Below are 21,775 nucleotides of genomic sequence, written 5' to 3' on the forward strand. Positions count from 1 at the left end.
AAGCAAATAGAGTAATGAATGGGTCAGCATAGCTGTTTTGCCAAATTGTTGCAAGATTTTGCATAAAATGTGTTATTACAATTTGTTGTATATTCTATTTAGCAAAATATGAATTGTTATGGAATTGACCACCTGTGAGCAGTAATTAACTGCAACTTTCATTTATTTCTGTGATAATATATTTAGTGTTAACTTTTATTTTCCTTCCCCCCCCCCTTGCTTTTTAACTCATAAAACAGTTCAGTTACATATACTCAAATTTGTGTGAACCATTTTAGATATCTTTCAGAAGCAAAAAAAATCCTGATTATTTGTATGCATTGTTTCCTTTTAAAGTCATGGTGTCACTTCAATTGGTATACATTTTGTATGATGGCTTTTTTTTTTTTTTTTTTTATCTGGTGGTAATAAAAAAAATTTAAACCAATTAGCACTATTCAGTTGAGCTACATTTTGTTGGGGTCAGTAAAAAATTCTGTTTGTAGTATACCAATGCTGGGCCTATTTTTTACACATCTTTTACGTATACTACCATTATGTAAAGAAATATACAAAAACTTACTGTTATTATTGGTATTGCAATATAATACCAATAAACAACTTTTTCTCAAGGAAATATGGAATACTTCTGATGGTAACACAAGAAGCATTTTCAGCAGTATGGTAATACATCTGTTACTGAAAGAGAGGCAGTAGTGGCATATTATTCAAGAAAGCAAACTTATACCACATCAGTCAAAAAACTTTCCATTTGCACCAAACGTTTGTCCAGGTCTTTCTTGATTCTATTTAAGCTATCAACTTCCACAACGATGGGTCCAACAGTTTGTTCTGGCTAAAGGCAAATTTCTGAGGAAGAATCCCATCAGCATTGAGCTTGCTGAAACCATTCAAGGCCAGGCATTATACACCTTACAGATGCTGCAGTTTTCAGAATTTAGCATGCTCTTACCAAGAAGGGCTTTTTGTGCCCTTCTCTCTACTTGTTCCAGTCCTGACCATTGCCTTAAAAGGATAATTACCTCCTTATCCCTAAGAGAAAAGGTCCTGTATATCATTGATAAGACACCATGAGCTACTCAGAGAACTTCATATCTGCCTGCACAATTACCCCAGATCCTTTTCATTCTCTACCGCTGTCAGTGTAGTACCACAGCGTTGATACGTTGCTCTGGGGTTATGTAGTACGTTTCATTTGCCACCTCTCAGCCCATCTGCTCAATTTTTCCAGATCCTGTTGCAGCAGCATAGCGTCAGTAGTGTCCTTAACAACACTGTAAACTTGGACATTAAGCTTGATATATCAACATCATTTATAAATACAGAAAATGATGAGCAGTGTCCAATTCTCTGCATCCAGTTCTTTTGTGACCACATCATAGTATCCAATCAAATTGGTCAGGCAAGACTATCCCTTAACAAACCCATGCTGTGTTTGAGCTATAATTGAAGTCTTGTCTAGATGATTCTGCAGTTCTTCTTTAACCAGTGCCTCCATTAATTTTCCTGGAACAGAAGTTAAACTCACAGGTCTGTAATTACTTGTGTCAGCCTTTGTGAATTGGGGTCACATTTGCACATCTCCAGTCTATGGGTACCTCCCTTGAGTCCAAGGAAACTCTCATAATTATGGCTAAGGGTTTGCTGCCTCCTTTAATATAACTGGATAGATTCCATCCACCCCCTGGTGCCTTTCTTGTGTTTATCTTCAACAATTTCTCCTCCACTTTACTCTCAGTTATCTAGCTTACTGTCAGAGTTGAAAACACCTCTGGCATTCCCCTCACTGAATGTCGATGCAAAATATTCATTTAGTTTGTTAGCTACCTGAGCAGGATCATCAACAGTTGAACCATTGATATCAAGTGGACCAATCTGATTCATCCCCTTCCTTCTAGAGTTTACATAAGTAAAGAACTATTTGCTGTTTTTCTTCACATCCTTTGCCAAAGATTTCTCATAATCTGCCTAACCTCCTTTGTAACTTGGTTACAGATCAACTTATATCTATCATAGGCTTCTGCATACCATGCATTTTTCTTCTCTGCCATATGTCTCATTAGTTCATCTGACATCCATTTAGGCCTAAACCTTGAACAGTATTTCTTAGTTGGTATGTAAAGCCTAGTAGCTTCCCATTTTGAATTTGCTGTTGGTAACATCATCAGTTGATCCCACTGTATAGAATTTAAATACTGTCTCAAACCATCATAGTCACCTTTACGAAAGCAAAAACCCTTTCCTTTACCCCTGATGATAGTTACCTCTTTGAGTAAATCCCACTTCAGCACACTGTGATCACTGCCACCTAGTGGTTCTTTTATCTGCAAATTCTTAATGCATGAAGAATCACTACTGATAATCAGATCAAGGGTATTACTTCCTCTAGTTACCTCCCTAACATGCTGATGTAGAAAACAATCATCCAATAAATCCACAAAAGTCTTGCTAGTGTGTAAGTGACTAACCCACAAATTCCAGTCAATATCTGGAAATTAAAATCCCCCATAATAAGACTCTCTGATTTACTGGCCCACTCTATTTCCCTGTACAGTTTCTTATTATACTCATCAGAGTCATTAGGCCTATAGCACACTCCTACTCTCAATTTTGATCTCCCAATGCTTGTCACACCAAACTGTCTTCACTTCTTTGGATTTTGTGTTTCTTAACTAATAGTATTACCCCTCCTCCCTTTCTGTACACATTGTACTCCCCAAATTCCAGTTCTGCATTCCTTATATCTGTGTGACACAACGTCTCTGATATCCCAACAATATCTGCCTTTGATGTTTTGAGCAATACCTCAAATTTATTTACCAAACTCCTAGCATTGGTGTACACGCAAGTATACATGCACCTGTTCCTATTCTTAGCTACCCTAACACAACCCATGTGTTTACTTGTACTGCCATGACTCCCAGCAGTCTCTGAAATATCCTGTATCTTGTTTTCCAGGCTGCTGCTTATTCTAATAGAAGCAGTGCAAGAATCACTTTCACCTCTGCCAGTGGCTACTGTTAATCTATTAGTCCTTGTATCCCCGCCCCACCTAACACTGCCTCGATAGCTTCAGCAAATATTCTTGCACCCTTTCTATTTAAGTGTATCCCATCCCTGTAGAAGCAATCTCTCCTGTTAACAAGTACAGACCAGGCTGAAAAAAATTCTACCCCTTGAGCCTTGCACAATCTTTCCAGGGCCGAATTGATTGACAAGTCTTCTATCGTGTGTGGGCAGAAGTGCAGACAGACACTTTCAAAGTATATAGTATTTAATCAAATTGATCAGACAAGAGATTCTCCCTAGTTTGTCTGAACTATAACTAAAGTCTTGTGTAGATGGTCCTGCATGTTTTATTTTCCTTGGAACGGAAGTTAAACTAACAGGTCTGTAATTACTCATGTCACCCTTTGGGAATCACGGATACATTTACACATCTCCAGTCCATGTGAACTCCCTGAATCCAAGGATGCTCTGATAATTATGGGTAAAGGTTTAATGCCTTTATGTTTAACTTCAACAATTTCTTCTCACAGTTGTTACTAAATCAATTAGCTCCCTGTTAGTTTGATAAACTTCTGGCCTCCACTTCCCTACAGAATTCCTCAGGGATGAATGTAGATGTAAAATGCCCATTTAGCTACCTGAGCAGGATCATCAACAGTGGAACAATCTGATTCATCCCCTTCCTTTTAGAGTATATAAGTAAAGAAGTCAGGCTTCTGTGTTGCCTGATAATTTATATGCATCTCATCCATTTAGGTCTAAACCTTGAACAATATTTCTTAGTTGGTATGCCTAGTAGTTTCCAAGATTTTCCTGAAATGTTTCCCATTTAGAATTTAAAGACTGTGTGATACCACCTTTACACAATTCTAGTTACGTCACCTAGTGGTTCCTTAATCTGCAGATTATTAATGCATGAATAATCACTGCTGATAATCAGGGATTCTTAATCTGTGCTCTTTAAAAAATAAATTTTGCTTGTAAGCACCTTCACTTAAGCTAAAAAAATTTATACACATAAAGGTGCTTTCTATTTCCCAATATTCACTAGCAAGTCCCTTCTTTTGTTAGTGATTGGAGGAAAATTATATTTCATGACATTTTAATCTCAGAAAAGGTCAAACTTTGATTGTATTTTTTCTTATTATTGTTAATTTGACATTTATTTAGTAAGAAAAATTTTTACAAAATACTTTGTTCCGAGTGCAATCATTGCTGCTGTAGTGTCTCTACAGACGAAGGATTCCGCCAAGTTGCACTGCTGCAATAGGTACCATATATGTATAGTGATGAAAGTTATAGCAAGGAATCTTTTGATTTTGTGTGCAAATTCTTAAAAACTAAAGTTACTAAACCCTTTCAAAATGAATGTTAAAAAAAAAAAAAAAAAAAAAACAACCAAAAATGATGCATTGACACTACTACCTTCGCAGTCGTCTGATTTAGACCTACACGTTTCAAATGCAAACAAAAAATTAAAAGGTATGCATTTCAGTCCTTTTGGTAATAGTAGTGGAACTGGTGTAATTTGCTTATGTTTCACTGGCAATTGGAATTTGAATTGTGAAAGACATTACCAAACATGGCATAGGAATTTTCATCAAGCTTTTCCCAAATTTAGTGATATTAGAAAAGCTAAACTTGAAAGAGAAAAATATTTTACATTTAGGTCAAGCTAATAGTAGTAAAGTATTCATGCCTTACACTAGTGGTGAAATAATAAAAAATTGTGTAGTTCTCATCATTAGAAGTGCTTGCTAGCATCTTACCAGAAAAACAAAGCTATCTTGATTAGTTCTGCCAAAATTATTCCTTTGAGTAATAACAGTTTCAAATCGAGTTCATAAAATGGCAGATGTCATATTCAATGAATTATTAGAATCAAGTTTTCCCCCACCGGCACTTCATGAGTCAACTCGTGCTCTGTTCATTTGATTCAACATGATTTTTTTGTATCAATTGTTACTGATGGAGTGCTTTCCATGATAGGTAAAAACAAAGGCTTTATTAATAGATGAAAGGATACCTAATGTTGTGCATTATCACTGTTTAATTCATATTGAGGGCTTGTGTTCACAAAAGAAATTACAGGATGTCTTGAAGTCATTGCTAAATCCCTAAATATGTGACTTCTAAAAATATTTTTGGAAGATATCCATTCTGATTTTATTACCCAATACAGAGATTCACTGGCTTAGTTATTTGTGAGGAAATTATTATTAATAGCCTTATGCTGCACCAGGAAAAAAAAAAAAGTTCCTGAGAGAGAGTGAAAAGTAGAAGGGAATCACCAAGAAAGAGAAGAATGATGATATCCACCTCAGGACCCTGATCTTTGAAGAAGTAAAAGCTTTTCTAATAGAAAGCAATAAAGAAACCTTTTTACTGAAGATTACATGTTAAATTTGTGATAGTTTTATATGAGGACATTATTGCATTTGAGAATCAACTTCCAGGTTTTAAAAGGAAATTTGCTTTATTTTCCTATTCTTAAAAAATGTCTGGAAGGAAACAGCTGGGGAGTGCCCAGCTGTTTCCTTCCAGACATTTTTTAAGTTTGTAATGAATGTAATCAAAGGCCTTGGTGACCAATCCCAAGGAAGATTTGAAAGAGCACCTCTCAAACTTTGAATTAATGATAAATTACAGAAATTTTCAATCAAAACAAAGTAGCAGTTGTCTTTAGCTCTGAAATGTCTCTTCCAACTGCAAAGAGAAGTGTTCAAAGTGCTTTTTCATTAATGGACAAGATTGTTGGCATCGTCTCGTCGAGGTTCACACTGATAAGGTGAGAAATATAATTCTTGTATACGTAATACAGCTAAAAAATTAAAGAAATGCATTTTTAACCTTTAAGCAACAAAATTAAAATTTTTTAATATATGGTGCAATATATATTGTAAGATTTTGTAACTTACAATACGTAATCTGCTGTAGAAAAGTCATCCACAAGTTCCCCAGTATAAGACATTTTGATTTACTGGCCAACTATTTGTTGTTCTATCATTTTTGCTTTCCTAGTGCTTATATCTAACTAACAGTGAAATCATGTGTAAAGGCACATGATGCAAGCTTATATAGTCTTGACTGGCACTTCTTTGGAATCAAACTGGTAACTTTCATACTTCATTACAGATCAGTTTCTAATCCAAATGAAACTGACAAAGTTAATTCCATCTGGGACTTGGAAATTACTCTCATGCAGTGATATTTTGCTATTCTAGTTAAAGACATTTATATTGTCCATATCTGACAGATTATTGGAGAAGAAACTATTTACTTATGCAGCTCACTTCTGGAAGTTATTTCCCTTGGCCTCCTTTAGGGGGCACACAAGAAAATAAACTTCCAACCAACTAATTGCCTGAAGTTGTAAAAAAGTCATGTTTTTGGCTAACAGTTCAGCTAGTAATGTAATAAGCTTATGAATAATCAGATTAAACAAAACTGCTTGAATTTTAGTGTATTAATCAATGTGACCCACAATTGCAAAATATTCTGTTTTGATTTGGGCTTTGTTATTCACTCGATCTTAATAAGCTCCCTATTCAAACTTTATTCTGCACACTTTTCATTCACAATGATGCCACCCCCTTCGATAATAACCTAATGTGGAATTTATTTTGGAGGCAGCTGACTGTGTTTCCTTTAAGTATGGCAGAGGGTAAGAAGTCAGTAATTTCCATGAATTATGTGAGGAAAGAAATTTTCTTTCCAAAATTAGTGAATGGTGTTCATACTTATAAGAAGTCAAGCAGCGCCTCCGTAGCATATGCTTCTTGATTAGACTGGGGTTCGAGCCCGTCACCAACAAATACGGAGGATGCAGAAAGGTCAGGGAATGACCACCACATATCCAGGAGCAATATGGCCTTAGTTGCTAATGCTCCTAAAAAAAAAAAAACCCCAGACATTACAACTGAATCCTTTACTAGGAAGAGCAATTACTCCCTTAGTTGCAGTACTTAAATTGCCATTTCTTTGGCTAACTTGTCTAAATCCTACTGCAATGACAAAAGGGCCCAGCACCAAAATGTGAGACTCCACAAAGAGAAGGTTTCCTTACTACCTTTCTTGTTTAGGTCCCCATTAGAATTTGTCAAGTAGAACAGTTTGATTTATATCTAAGGCATAGATAATAAGATCAAGACTATTGCTGCTGCAGAAAAGGGGAAATTAAGTTGCTTGTTATATACAGAAGTCACTAGGCCAATATGACTCAAGATCAGATTACATGGGTAAACCTAATTTTTGTTTTTCTTCTCTCCTTTTTCCAGCCCCATGGTAAGTTACAATCATTAGTACCTGCTTTCTAGTATTCACTTTACCATACTAATATATAATGTTGTATTCTGAAACAATGTAACTTCTGTTCAATTTGTATGTTGCCTCTGACCAGGGACAAATTTTCTTGGGAGTACATATGGCATTAGAACTAATTATCAGTTCTGGAAAGTTTGACTTCCTTATGAACAGATGGAAAAAAAATCCTAGATTTCCCATTAATCAAAAAATATGGCAATACAGGTGACCCCCCCACTTAACACTGATAATTCGTCCTATAAAAACAGAGCACTAAGCGAGTGCCGCATTCCCGTAAGGGAACCCATTGTGTGGAGACCTTAGACATGTGCATATGGTCAGACCCATAAGTAATTGTCACATGTTTGGCAACCGTCTCACTGTCTTTAGATGTTGATGCCTTCCTTCTCTTGGCTCATCAAAGACATTTGTATGACCGCATTGTAACTCCCATTTCCACTTTTTTGCATAGGATATTTCCTAATCAATAATAAACGGTAGTGAAAAGATGCACAAATGTCAGTCAAAATATTTAATATTCAAATATTTGTACGTACACATAATTATGTGGTAACTATTTACGTATCAAACTTAAAATTCCAATTAAAATCATGAAAAATGTGTCGCTTTTGGGTTGAACTTTGGCCCTCTTCCAAATAAACTAAAAGGGGTATTAATTTTAAATCCTTCGCTGCTCTGAAACCTGGCACGTTTTTTACTTCTTTTTAGGCATTCGTTTCCACAAAAGTCCTGCTTTATCTATGTTGAGAAGTATAACATATAATATCCCTCTTCAATAATTTTTAACAAGTTCTTTTTTGAAAGTTTCAGCTTCTCCCTGTGTTTTAAATGGTTCCACATTTTTTTTTTAAAATAATATTTAACTTGGTGAATTCTGCATTGGAGATATTATCTTCAATTTAAGTCTTTCCATTTCAATCCTAATAGCCAGCCTAGCCCTAGTTGCTTGCAGTGGAACAGCTATCTTTCCCACTGCTAAAATTAACTGTAAGAACAATTGTTATAAAGAATTAAACTTGCAAGCCCTAAATTATGGCACACATCCGCTTGTCTTTGACCAGAATCGATTTGCTTCAAATTCAGTCTTCATGCTGCACTCAAATGTTGCTTTTTCATTCTTATTGGCCATTATTAACTCGTCGAATGTTCAATGTTCGAGTAAACTGTCGGTAACACGTGATGACTAGACTTTGGATAAATGAAAATATTACAAGCAATATACTTGATCATTTTTTAAAATGTTGATCTGGGAACTACGTAACAAGTCACTGTACTGCAATTAAATTGGCATGTGGGAAACATTTTAATTCTGTTTTGCTATCAAATGAAACGATTTCGTTAAATATGCCAAAAATATCCGTAACAGCATTATAACGGGGGGCCTGCTGTAGTTGTCACTACTTGCATGTCCCATATGGTCTGGTTACCTACATTAATCAAAACATCTGTTTATGATTTCCGGTCCGAGATGGGTAACTTTGATTTTGCATTCTAACTTAACACTAGCAATAAAACTTTACATTCTGGGTAATATTTAAAGTCCACTAATAACATTACCGATGAAACAAGTTACAGTGCACACCACATGTTCCTATTTATAACACTCACTGGTAGGTTTTGTTTTTTTTTTACTGTTTAAACTCACATGACAGATCTATGGGTATACCCCCATCAATAATAAAAAAAAGATTTGAAACTGAATTTGATCTTACATAATGTTATGGGCTAGGCTCATTTGTTGTCAAGGATTGATGCTCTAGTCCTTCCTAAAACACAAATTGCATCTTTTGACCTAGAAGGTTTAGAAAGTACACAGGGAAATTTCTTTCTTCCTCCTTCCCCCCCAAAACAAAACATGAATAGGCTCTGGTTTATGTATTTTAACATAAATTTAGTCAGTGTTTGAGGTGATACATGGCAGCAAGGTGACATACTTATTTATCTAGAAGTCATCAATAAGATGGGGACTGATAAAATCAAGTCAAATAAATTTTCAAAAAGTATTTTAATAATTCTGTACAAAAGTATCAGAATAAATCACAGCACGTTAATGTATACTTTACAAGATGCGCTCAAAACAAATATTACAACAATAGTAATTATTTACAAATGACGAATAAATATATAACACAGCTATGTACAAGTATGATGATCACAACATGAATTCTTCAAAACTTCTTGGCACAGGTCTGCTAATCCATATAAGTGAACATATTTACCTAAAATAAAAAAAACATTTAATGTACCTATGAAATTTATAAAAACTATTCAAGCTTTCAAATGCTCATGAGGTGGAATAAAGTAGGGTCAATTTATAAACAAAAAATATATTTCTAGTGTCTTCCTCATGAGGTGGAATAAAGTAGGGTCAATTTATAAACAAAAAATATATTTCTAGTGTCTTCCATTGAAAGCTTCTTTAACAATGCCACCTTTATCATCTCACTTACCTCTGTGAATAATGAGAAATACTAGATGCTCAGTCAAGTGATTCATTTGTGTTCTTTTAAATTTTTTCTGATCAATGCCATAGATAACTCTCAGATAAAGTGAAACACTTAACATGCTTCAAACAATAGAACTATTTACAGCTCTAGGCTGAATTGAATTGCTTTACACTTCTTTTGTAATAGTGGCATTCATTAAAATTACCCAGAAATCAGTAGGTCATCCATTTTTACAGCAAGCAGTATGAAATTACAAAAGACTCTTCCAAGTATAAAGAAAACATGGTGGACTTGAGGAAGATTCCTTTGGATTAGATAAGTATAAACATTTCATAAAGGCTCCTCAGGAACAACTGTTTCTGAATTTCTTTAATGATCAGTGTCCAAGGATTCAGAATTGGGGGGGGGGGGTGAAATTTTCACTTACCAGGAGTATAATGGAGTTACATGTAAGTTCAACAGCTAGATTTGTACACTTCATTTACAATCCTCAATGTGGGTGGCATTCATTTCATATCTGGACTTTTGTGTTGTTTGAACTTGACCATATTGCTACCCCTTCCTCACACATGTGCTTTAGTTTCAGAGTAAATTCATTGACTATTTCATAGTGAGAGCCTCAATAACACCTAATCTATATATTTTTTTCTTGTGATAACTGACCTGAACTGGGTAAACATTATTTGAAAAAGAATTATCCTATGGTGCAGATACACAGAAAATAGCCACAGGCTGCATGTACATCAATGCTAAGAGTATAGTAAATGGATTTGAAGTGCTGGTTAAGACATCCAAGGTGGATATTGTTGGGATGATATGCAGAATTGGAATCTGGGGAGTAAAATGAACAATTATGGAGGATTTTAACTTTAAGGAAGGAACAACTAAGTGTACTGATTTGGGATTTACTTAAAAATGTAACTACCATCAGGGGTAAAGGGAAGTAATTTTGGAAGCTGCTAGGCTTTTTGTTTCAACTAAAGAAATACTGTTTAAGTAGTATTTCTTTAGTTGGGTGACAGAGAAGAAAAATGCATGGGATGCACATAAATCGTCATGTAACAGAAAAGATTACTTTACTTATATAAACTCTAAAAGGAAGGGGATGAATCAGGTTCGACTGAAGATGATCATTCACACGAGGAGAAATCGTTGAAGTTAATAAGAAAAGCACTTAGCCGTAATTATAGACCTGTTCCAGGGAAAGTTGACTGGATGCAGGGAATAACTTTGATATCATATATTTGCATATACAACTCTGCTGATAAGGCTAGGCTAGCAGAAGTGTTCAAAACCCCTAAGTGGATTTTTGAAATTGTTTTTCTAAAACTTTTGATTTAAATTTAGTAGTATAACATTATTTTCTGATTAATCTGGTGTATTTATTCTTTACTTGGCCTTGTAAGGGTATCAAATCCATGTGTTACAAGTTGCAGCTCCGCTGAATGAGAAGTTTTTTAGCCACTTTATTGACCAAGTGTTACATCAAATTATTTTCTGTAAGTAGCTTATAGACCTAGTCAGGATCCTTAGTTTATTCTGAATTGAGACAGCAAGATTTGTAAGTTAATTAATACTTAAGTGTTTGTAACTTGCCACCATTGTTATATCCCGAACTAGATAGCGTAAGCTTAGTACAGTATATAATATTGTCAATTAAATTGTACTTTTTAACTAAATACATATAACGACTTAGATTACAAACATAATTAATAAGGAACTTGTAGATGATACTGAAATCATGGCTGAGGGGGCAGTTGCCCTCTGAATCACAGCCTTTTAAAATGCACTGCTTGCACGATGTAAGGAAATCAGGCAACAACTCAGCATTGTTATGGGCCTAAATTGAGGGGCACAGGAACTAGTAGTTGTTGGTGACTCTGTTATCAGGGAATGTGCTTTGTAAGAAGGATAAGTGGAACAGGGGCAAAGGTTGATGATGTTTTAGAGCAGATATCATCTTTTAAGGGCACTAATTATATTAAGAGTAGGAGACCGCAGAATAACTTAACAAGTACAGGTCACTGTTGAATTTGAAAGTGTCTGCCCAGACACAATAGGAGGGAGTATATGATGAGGGCCCTGGAAAGATTGTGCAAGGCTCAAGGGGTAGAATTTTTTTTTCGGCCTGGTCTGTACTCGTTAACAGGAGAGGCTGATGCTATCGAGGCAGTGTTAGGTGGGTCGGGGATACAAGGACTAATAGATTAACAGTAGCCACTAGCAGAGGTGAAAGTGATTCTTGCACTGCTTCTATTAGAATGAGCAGCAGGATATTTCAGAGACTGCTGGGAGTCATTGCAGTACAAGTAAATACATGGGTTGTGTTAGGGTAGCTAAGAATAGGAACAGGTGCATGTATACTTGCATGTACACCAATGCTAGGAGTTTGGTAAATGAATTTGGGGAGTACAATGTGTACAGAAAGGATAGTAAAGTAGGAGGGATTATGCTATTAGTTAAAAAAACACACAGAAGCCAGTCAACACTGCATTAGGAGATCAAAATTAAGAGTAGGAGTGTGCTATAGGGCCATAATACTCTTGATCTGATTCTTCATGCATTAAGAATTTGCAGATAAAGGAACCACTAGGTGGCAGTGATCACAGTATGCTGAAGTGGGATTTACTCAAAGAGGTAACAGTGACTACAATAGTGTGAGACAGTATTTAAATTCTATACAGTGGAAGCTACTAGGCTTTACATACCAACTAAGAAATACTGTTCAAGGTTTAGGCCTAAATGCATGCGATAAATATAAACTAACACTTGACACAGAAGCCTACAATACGTATAAGCTGGTCTGTTACAAAGGATGCAAAGAGTTCTTTACTTATGTAAACTCAAGAATGGGATGAATCAGATTGGTTGAATATTTTGCATCGACATTTACACATGAGGAGGAATGCCAGAGTTGAATACAGCTGTGGCAGTAAGCTAAACACAAGAAAGCAAGTGTATGAGCTTATGCAGCATCAGCCAAAAAAAACACACCAGTTCCTCAAATTTATTTAACCTATCAGCTTCCACAATGACAGATGGAAATCTGTTCCAGCAATTAACCACCCGCTGGCTAAAGCCAAATTTCTGCCCCCTTATGTTCGTAATCTGAACAAGTGGAAAGATCACGCAGGTGCCTAGTCTCCAGCTGCTGCAATTTGCTGAACTTGAGGATCCCTTCGTTGCCCTTCTCTGTATACGCTCAAGCAAATCTGCTTCCTGACCATTGCCTTATACAGAGGGACAATCACCTCCTTTTCCCTGCTAGCAAAATTCCTATATAAACTTCTTAGCCCATCTGCCCAAATTATCTAGATCCTGTTGCAGGAGCAAACTTCAACACTAAGCCTGATATACCTTCATCAATATCATTGATGAATATACAAAACAACAGGGGACTCCACAAAGAGCAGCACCCTCTGTATTCTCCCACTCAACCATCCTTTTATCCATTGTAGCAACTTACCTTTAATACCATTCTGCTCCAATTGGGGTGGATGGGATCTATCCAGTTATATTAAAGAAGGCAGTAAACCCTTAGCCATAATTATGGGAGGTACCCATAGACTGGAGATGTGCAAAGGCTGACACAAGTCCTGTGAATTTAACTTCTGTTCCAGGAAAATTAATGGAGGCACTGCAGGATCATCTAGAGAAGGCTTTGTTAAGGGAAAGTCTTGCCTGACAAATTTGATTGGATACTATGATGCAGGGAATAACTTTGATATTTGGATCTTAGAAAGGCTTTTGATACTGCTGCTATGGATAAAGGGATGGTTGAGGGGGAGAAGACAGAGTGGTAATCAATGGACTAATGTTATTAGTGGAGTTCCTCAGTGTTGGGTTTATTATTGTTTTCTGTATTTATTGATTATGCTATATCAAGCTTAATGTCCAAGTTGGCATTGTTGTTAAGGACGCTATGCTGCTGGAAAGGTTGAGCAGAGAGGTGACAAATGTAAGGTGCTACACTGACAGTGGTTGTGCAGACAGGCTGCAAGAGTAGCTCATGGTGTCTTGGCAATGATATACAGGTCTGGAGGCCTCATTTCAAGAAGGATGTAGAGCTGCTGGAATGAGTACAGAGAAGGGGAAGAAAGGCTTAAGTTTTGCAAATTAGTGTCTGGAGACTAGGCACCTGCAAGGTGATCTGATTGAGGTGTATAAAGCCGTGAATGGTTTGAGCATGCTCAATGCTGAGGGGATTCTTCCTCAGAATAATCCCCTGAGAGGGCATAAATTGAGGAAAGACGGTGGTTGGAACAGACTTCCATTCTTTGTTGCAGAAGTTGATAGCCTAAATAAATTTAAGGCTGAGCTGGACAGGTATTTGGAACAAACAGAGGGGTGAAATGGGAGCAGTTTTTTTTTTTTTTTTTTTGCTGATGTTATATAAGCTTGCTTTCTTGCATCATATGCCTCTGCTAATGACAGATTGCACTAACAGAAAAACCCAATCGTAGGGCAGACCCCTGGCTCTTTTCTCGATTGGGCCCAAATAACCAGAATCCATTGTATTTGTTCCAATATTTATGAGGGAGTCAGTGAGCATATGCTCTGACTTGTCCCCTTCAACTGATGTTAGCACAGAGGGTGTTATACCTATTAAAATCCCGGGGAAATATATTTTAAACTCTTGGCTGGAGTGAGTCCAAGAACTGAGTCAGGAACAAAATTATATGATTCCAATAGGCATGAGCCAGTGTTTGCCTGGAAGGGGAGATATCAGGGACAAATAAATAGAGCAGACTGTTAACAAAAGTCCCACTGGATGGGATTTGGTTGCTCACAAGCAGAACCATCTGCAGTTCTATCACTACAAAAAATTGTAATGTTACGTATGGTGGGGTCATTGTTTGCCTTGATGTCTTCTGCATTTCACGAGAATCCATGACAATTCCTATAGTGGGGTTTCTGGATCCATTAGTCAAAGTGCTAAAGACTTAATTTTTTGGTTCTGGGACATTGTAGGGGCCCAAGAAGAAGAATTTAGACTATCAGGATAATGATTTTGTGTGTGTCCAGTACCTGGCAAGCAATAAATGTACTAGAGTGAGATGCCAGACATACCCAACATCACCAGCCCAAATCTTGTCCCATGAGAGTAGGGATATGACATTGATGCAGGTGAACCCTCCCTCCACCACCAGGGTTGTAGCACATTTTGATACTGTATCAGACAACATCTTGGGGACATGGAACTTGCAGAGAAGAGAAACAAAATTGGCAAGGGCAGGAAATGCTTCTGTTTTGCAAATTTCAGCATCTGGAGATGATCTGACTGAGTGTTTAAGGCCTTGAATGGATTGAGTAAGCTCGATGCTGATGGAAACCTTTCTCTTGCGGAGACTACACACAAATGAGTGGGCATAACTTCAAATTGAAGGATTGTTGGAACAAGGTTCTACTGGTTGCTGTGGAAGTGGACAATTTCAATAAATTCAAGTTAGAACTATTGGATAAGTGAAATAGTTTTTTTTTTTTTTTTGGCTTTGGCAATAACTTTGTAAGATGGCATAGTTCCAGTAAAGAAAACACTTACCCACCCTCTCCTATTTAATGGAATAATTCACACCAAAGTTGCTTTTTTGACAGTGCTTTGATCTTCATACCAAGCCAACATTTCATCATGAAAGGCATCAGCAAGGGAAAGATGCGGATCTGATTCATTCAGGCAGAAACTTCCATCTGGAGACTGTGAGCTAGCTGGTAGTCTTAGCTGAACACCATCCCTAGATATTATAAAATTTTATATATGCTATTAAAACATGTTAACAACTAATGTACAAGATAGTTAAAACAATAATTGAGGATAAATGCTCTAAATCTTATCAACTTATTACTGCTTATTTTGACTTGCCAACAAGGCAGATAATATTCAATCCTTCATCCATTATGTGCAAATGTTGCATTTAAATGTTAAAAAAAATGATAGGTCCTTTAGACATGCAAGGTTCAACAAATTTGTTAAAAGTTAGTTACAGTAAACTTAAGACATGAGGTGAAAAATTTAATGGCTTTTAAATTTATTTACATCATTACCTTAACTATTAAGATACAGTAAAAATTAACAAGTTCCTCTTTTGCTTACTACCATCTTCAAATATTAATTTTTTTCTGATCAAGGATAAACTCTTGATTAAGAAACTAATCACAAATTGTCTCCCATTGCACTATCTTCAGACTTTTTTTTTTTTTTTTTTGTCATGTTCTTCAACCAATAAGATTCTGTACATAGTTTAAAAGTCCAACATACCATGTTTACTGAGTCTTGACTAATGGTTAAAAGAACTATGATGATATGGATGTTTTAAAAGGCACAAGAGCAACTCAAAGTATACCTGAGTAGAAATAAGTATCAGATGTGTGTGTACTGCTTGTCTATTCCTGCCTGAAACTGGGTTTCAGAATTGTGATTCACATGCAGCTGCCAAAAAGTTTAATCAATGGTTTCTATGGGACTGGAAAAACTATAAATTGAGAATAGTTACCCCATTTTCACACTTATTTTTATCAACACGCATTATGCTGTGATTGATACAGAGGAACGATATTCTTTCAGGATTTGGCTAATTTTTAAATCAAGGGAAGGGCAAGAATCCTCATGTATCAGACTGTGTGGTTTTTTTTTTTAAGAATGAATGTAGTCAAATTTTTAACTTGCTTTACCCCTCCCACCCAAAATAAATCTGTAACACCTTTTTTAGATCAGCCAATTTTCTTTTAAATGCGGAGTTTCTTTCAATGGTCAGATAAACATCAGAAAGAATTGCTATCAAAACTTTAAAATTTTCAATCTTTACTGCTATTCATCTTTTTGAGAGTTTTTTTGCACTCATTGTTTACAGTATAGATAGCTGGAAATTTTTACACACTAAAATATAAAACGTGGGTTTCATGAATGTAACTTAAAAGTGCATCATAAGTGTACATACATATTTTGTGTACTTTTAGCTTCAGCAATATCTCTTTCACCTTACTTTCTGTCAGTATTAGATAGATTTCTGGTTTCCCCATGTCTAAAAACTTATACTAAAAGGAGATTGAAAATGTATAACTATCTCCTACTCAAGGGTGAAACTGATGAGTACAAATCTGTAAGCTTAACATCTGTGCCAGGAGAAAATAATGGAATCAACAGTCAAAGAAATAATTCGTGGGATCACAGCATGGATTTGTTAAAGGAAGATCATGTCCCACCAATCTGTTTAGTTACTATGAGGTTGTTGCAAAGAATAATTTTGACATCATGTTCTTTGATACTGTATCAGTATTACAATCATATAAATTAGGGCAATTTACTACTAGACAAAGGAATGATTAAGTGATTATAAATGACCACTGGTCTTCATGAACTAATATGTTAAGTGGGGTTTCATAGGAATCAGTGTTGGGCCCCCTTACTGTTTTCAATATCTATTAATAATACTGGTGTTCAAGCTTGATGCCTAACTTTGCTGATGATACAAAGGTGAGCACAGTAACCAGTGTATTTCTATGCAATTGCATAGAATGTTCAATGTGATGTTCTGCTTGCATCAACTAACAATGTCTGATACTGAAATTTTTGTTATTTGCTTTTCTGTACACTATTGTTTCATGCAATAGATTTTTTTTTACTTAATCTATGCTATGATTGGGACTGTCTTGTGTTCTTGAATGGTTTTATCACTACAGTGTCCAACCAATACATTGGCAAAACAGGATTTTTGTTTTTTGGAAATAATATTTATTATAAGCTGACCCTCCTCAAACACACTGAATAGTTTCAAACCAATAAACTATGCATTTGCTGAACATGAAGTAGATATTAGTATAAAAATCACTGTTCCGTATACAACAGTGGCATCATCACTGCTTTGATTACCTAATGTAAGCCAGAGAAGTTTGGATATTTTTCCCTGTGAGGTGTTTCAGGTTTCCTTGTCTGCACAACATACAATGGTTCAATATGATAATAAGTTGCAGATGCACCTAAAAACCAAAATAACAGCTTCACAATGAGTCACCCTGGTTGTACTACTTTCAAACAAATGGCTAATCTACCATTTATTTAAATGATGGGACACTATTATGACAGTCTCAATATTTTCTGATCCCTCTTCAGGCAGTAGGTGGTCTTTCTTAAATAAATGACAAAAAGAATTTTGGCAATGTCATTTGTTTCAAAGTAGTATAACTTATTCAAGGGTATTCTGCTGTGAGTGATATAGTGAGTTTAAATTATGCTTACAGTAAAAGTAAATATAACTTCTCTTTTCACAGTCAGAAATGCAAGAGCTCAGCACAACTATACATTGACATATGGTAATATGAAAAGAATTTTTCTGTATACTTTTTAAGTTCACTGAATTTTATATGGAAGAAAAGGAATAGGATGCTGCTAAGGGACCCATAAACAAAAATTTTTTTTATAATAGATGCAGAATGCTGACACAACCAATTAGCATGTCTAGTTTTGAATGCTCATGTAGCATTGCCCTAATAATGATAAACCAAGTACTACATCTGGGTGGCACCAAACTGAGGGTAATGGAGTACAGGATGATCTTCTTTGGTCAGTGCAAATCAGATAGGTCACTGAAAAATGGTAACAGAGATGTAGATAAGTTGAACATTGCAATGATCCTTACATCTGAAAATATGTTTAAGCTAGGGTAAAACAGAAAAACCAGATTCCTATAAAATTAACTCAGAAAAGTTAGAGGGGGGAGGGAGAGACAATATACATACCTGGTGAATTCCTTTTACTGGAGAAGTAAAAATGTACCCACAAGAGAGGACTTAGTTGGAAACCATGGACCAGTGAGTTTGCCTTCTGTTACAACACAAAACTTTTGCAATAAGAATGTCATCTTAAGAGGGATACAGCATGAGTTTGTGAAATTAAGGTATTGCTTAACCGATCCTAGCAAACTACTATAACAAATCAATAAAAATAACTGACAATTAGGCTTTGATATTTATTGTACACACTAGAGAGATAACTGTTGGGGGGGGGGGTGGAGATGCTGTATTTACTTAATGAGTCAGAATATATAGGAGGCTTGGAATAAAGATATTTTAAATTAATTCCAGAGAGAGGGAGAGTCATGATGAATAGGCTACATAAGAGTTTTGCACAGTAGTTCATCCCTCTCCTACTGCAGGGAGTAACTATCAAATCATAGTGGGGTTGCAACAGTATTAATAAAGGCTGTTATCAAAATTTAAACCCCATTCCATTTTGGAATTAGTACTAGTTTCTGCAGTGACTATGCACACTTATGGCAGTTGTATTTATTGTTGGAGATTTACAAGTGATCCACAGGTTAAATTATAAAGCACTGAAGTTTTTGAGATCAAGCCATTTTACAGGACTTTGCAAAAGTAGATGACGACGACGTAAAGCAGAAATCTTTTAAGGGCAAGAGGTGATACTGTTTATTGTACATGTTGGCACAAATGATATTAAGAATAAGAGATCTGAGGAACTTTGGTAAAAAAGTCACTAGTTAGGATTGAGAATTTAATTCTGCCTGAACACATATTGAGATCCTTGTCAATCAGCCGTGAGTAGAGAATGTTTTTACAAGGACGGAATATGCTTAAACAGAAGTGGTGCAAGAATATTTAGGTGGGGGGGGATAAGAGCACTAATAGATTAACTAGAACCACAGGAAGAGGTGAAAGTGATTCTTGCACTGCTGCAGGTCATCATGGAATAAGGAAAGACAGATGTGCGGAAATTTGCCTTTAGCCAGCGGGTGGTTAATTGCGGGAACAAACTTCCCTCTGTCATTATGGAAGATGATAGGTTAAATAAATTTAAGGAGGAACTGGACAAACATTTAGAGCAGTGGTTTTCAACTGGGGTTCCACATAATTTGTGTTTAAGTTGCTTAAACTTATTATTTCATTATGTGGTGATCTATAATTGATGTTCATCTAGTAGCTCTATATAAAGAATGAAATTATTACATATATTTATGTTATTGTAATAACTATCATATTATGTTTCAATAAAAAGAAATGAAAGTATACCAGTAGAGCAAAGAATTTAACATGCAAAATTGAGGATAGATTAATGTTGGAGAAACATTATTGGAAAATTTGGTGGCGAGCACCAGTTGCCGAAATTAATTTAAAATAGAGAAAAAAGTAAAAGTATGCCCCATTCTCGTGTGGGACATAATGGTTAGTTCTACTTTTTTCTCTATTTTAAATTAATTTCAGTATCGTTGACCGGTTATGCTTACATATAGTGATATTTCACGTGTTTCGGAAACTGGTGCTTATCTGGGGGGGGGGGGGGGGGCACCAAATTTTCTTTTAATTTGTACTCCCTTCTAAATTATTTAATACTGTTTCTCCAACATTATTCTATCCTTAATTTTGCATGTTAAATTCTTCGCTCTACTGGTATACTTTCATTTATTTTTATTGAAACATAACATTACAGTTAAATATATGCAACATGTTGTGGTTTTTGCAGATTTGTCCGTTCTACTTTCCTTATTATTTTCGATTCATTTAGATTTAATTAGAATTATATATACTGTATTTTCTGGCTTATAAGACGCACCCTAGTTTTGGCCACATATTTTGGAAAAAAATATATAAAATACTTCTTCAAAATAATCGTATACATTTAGGTAAATGTTTGTTTCTGAAAAAAGCTGACAGAAGTAACGTAACAGAAATTCTTACTCACCCTAAGACACTGTCGGAATTGAAAAATCCCGATCCAGTCTAATTAGCGAGTCATACCATAAAAGTGGAAGCAAACACATGGGAAAATGAAACAAGTTTTTACTTACGTCTGATTGTGAGATTCATATCACGAAAAAAGATTACTGGTATGTATTGTTGCCATAGATTGTAACCACTGATAATTGTTAAAAATATATTTCAACAGATAAATCTTTTGTAAAATTGGTGTGAATTTCAAAGGGAAGTTTTCAGAACTCAGTTTACTGGCACTGCGTCATCAGAAAATGCATTGCTGGTAGTCTTTAGGCCTAATCTGACATTGACCATATAAGACGCAGGGTGATTTTCCGAGTATTTCTTCGCAAAAAAAAACCGCGTCTTATAAGCCGGAAAATACGGTATTTACACACAGAGAGAATCGGATCTAACAAGCAGAAAATTGAGTAGGGGTGCCATTATTAAAAAAAAAAAGTTGAAAACCACTGATTCAGAGGGATTTGTTTTGTAAATTTTTTTTTTTTGGCTGATGCTGTATAAGCTCATACACTTGCTTTCTTGCATCACATGGGCTGTGTCAGTGTAATTAAGAGTAAGAACGTGTGCATGTACATTAATGCTTGGAGCATTGTAAATTAATTTTAAGTACTGATTATGCCGGGATAGCAGAGACAGAGTATCACTCAGACATAAGCAATGGTGTATTTCAATACAGGAAAGCCAGAAAGGGGTAGGGTGTGCTCTTAAAGCAGTACAATGTTTAGTGTGACATAAGCACTGGGAAAACAAAAATGAAAGTAGGAATGTGCTATAGGCCTAATGACTATGAGGAGCATACAAACCATCTATACAGAGAAATACAGTGGGCTAGTAAATCCAAATGTCTTATAATGTTGAATGGAATTTGTGGGTTGGTCACTCACACATTAGCAAGGCTTATTTAATGACTATTTTCTACAGCTGCATTTAGTGAAGCAACAAGAGGAAGCAATACTCTTGATTTGGTTATCAGCAGTGATGTTTCAAGCATTAAAAATCTGCAGATAAAAGACATTGTATTAACGTGGAATTTAATTAAAGACAACTACGTAGTGTCAGGGGTAATGGGACAGGCTTTGCTTTCATAGAGGTGACTACAGTGGGACCAACTAGTGATGTTACTAATAGAAAATTCTAAATGGGAAGTAATCAAAGAAGCAACTAAGCTGTTCAAGGCTTAGACCTAAATGGATGGCACAGAAGAAAAATGCTTGCGATCAAGTCAAAAAGGAGATTAGGCAAGCTAAGGCAGATTATGAGAAGTCTCT

General features: G+C 35.8%; 1 protein-coding gene across 5 annotated transcripts in view; it reads right to left on the reverse strand.

Moving 5' to 3' along the window:
* Positions 1–9,462: 9,462 nt before the first annotated feature.
* Positions 9,463–21,775, reverse strand: part of LOC150086911 (uncharacterized) — a 320,086-nt gene continuing 307,773 nt past the window's right edge. For 4 of the 5 annotated variants that reach the window (XM_090372801.1, XM_090372802.1, XM_090372803.1 and 1 more), the window contains 2 exons: positions 15,322–15,511; positions 9,463–9,551 (listed from right to left, as the gene is read on the reverse strand). In XM_090372801.1, the coding sequence (XP_090228927.1) occupies positions 15,349–15,511 (163 nt within the window). In that variant the 3' untranslated portion in view covers positions 9,463–9,551; positions 15,322–15,348. The remainder of the gene's footprint in view (positions 9,552–15,321; positions 15,512–21,775) is intronic. The other variant, XM_090372800.1, reaches the window with a different exon arrangement.

Source organism: Mastigoproctus giganteus, chromosome 4 (genome assembly GCF_048544385.1).
Source record: "Mastigoproctus giganteus isolate SK-2022 chromosome 4, ASM4854438v1, whole genome shotgun sequence".
NCBI classification, from domain to species: Eukaryota; Metazoa; Arthropoda; class Arachnida; order Uropygi; family Thelyphonidae; genus Mastigoproctus; species Mastigoproctus giganteus.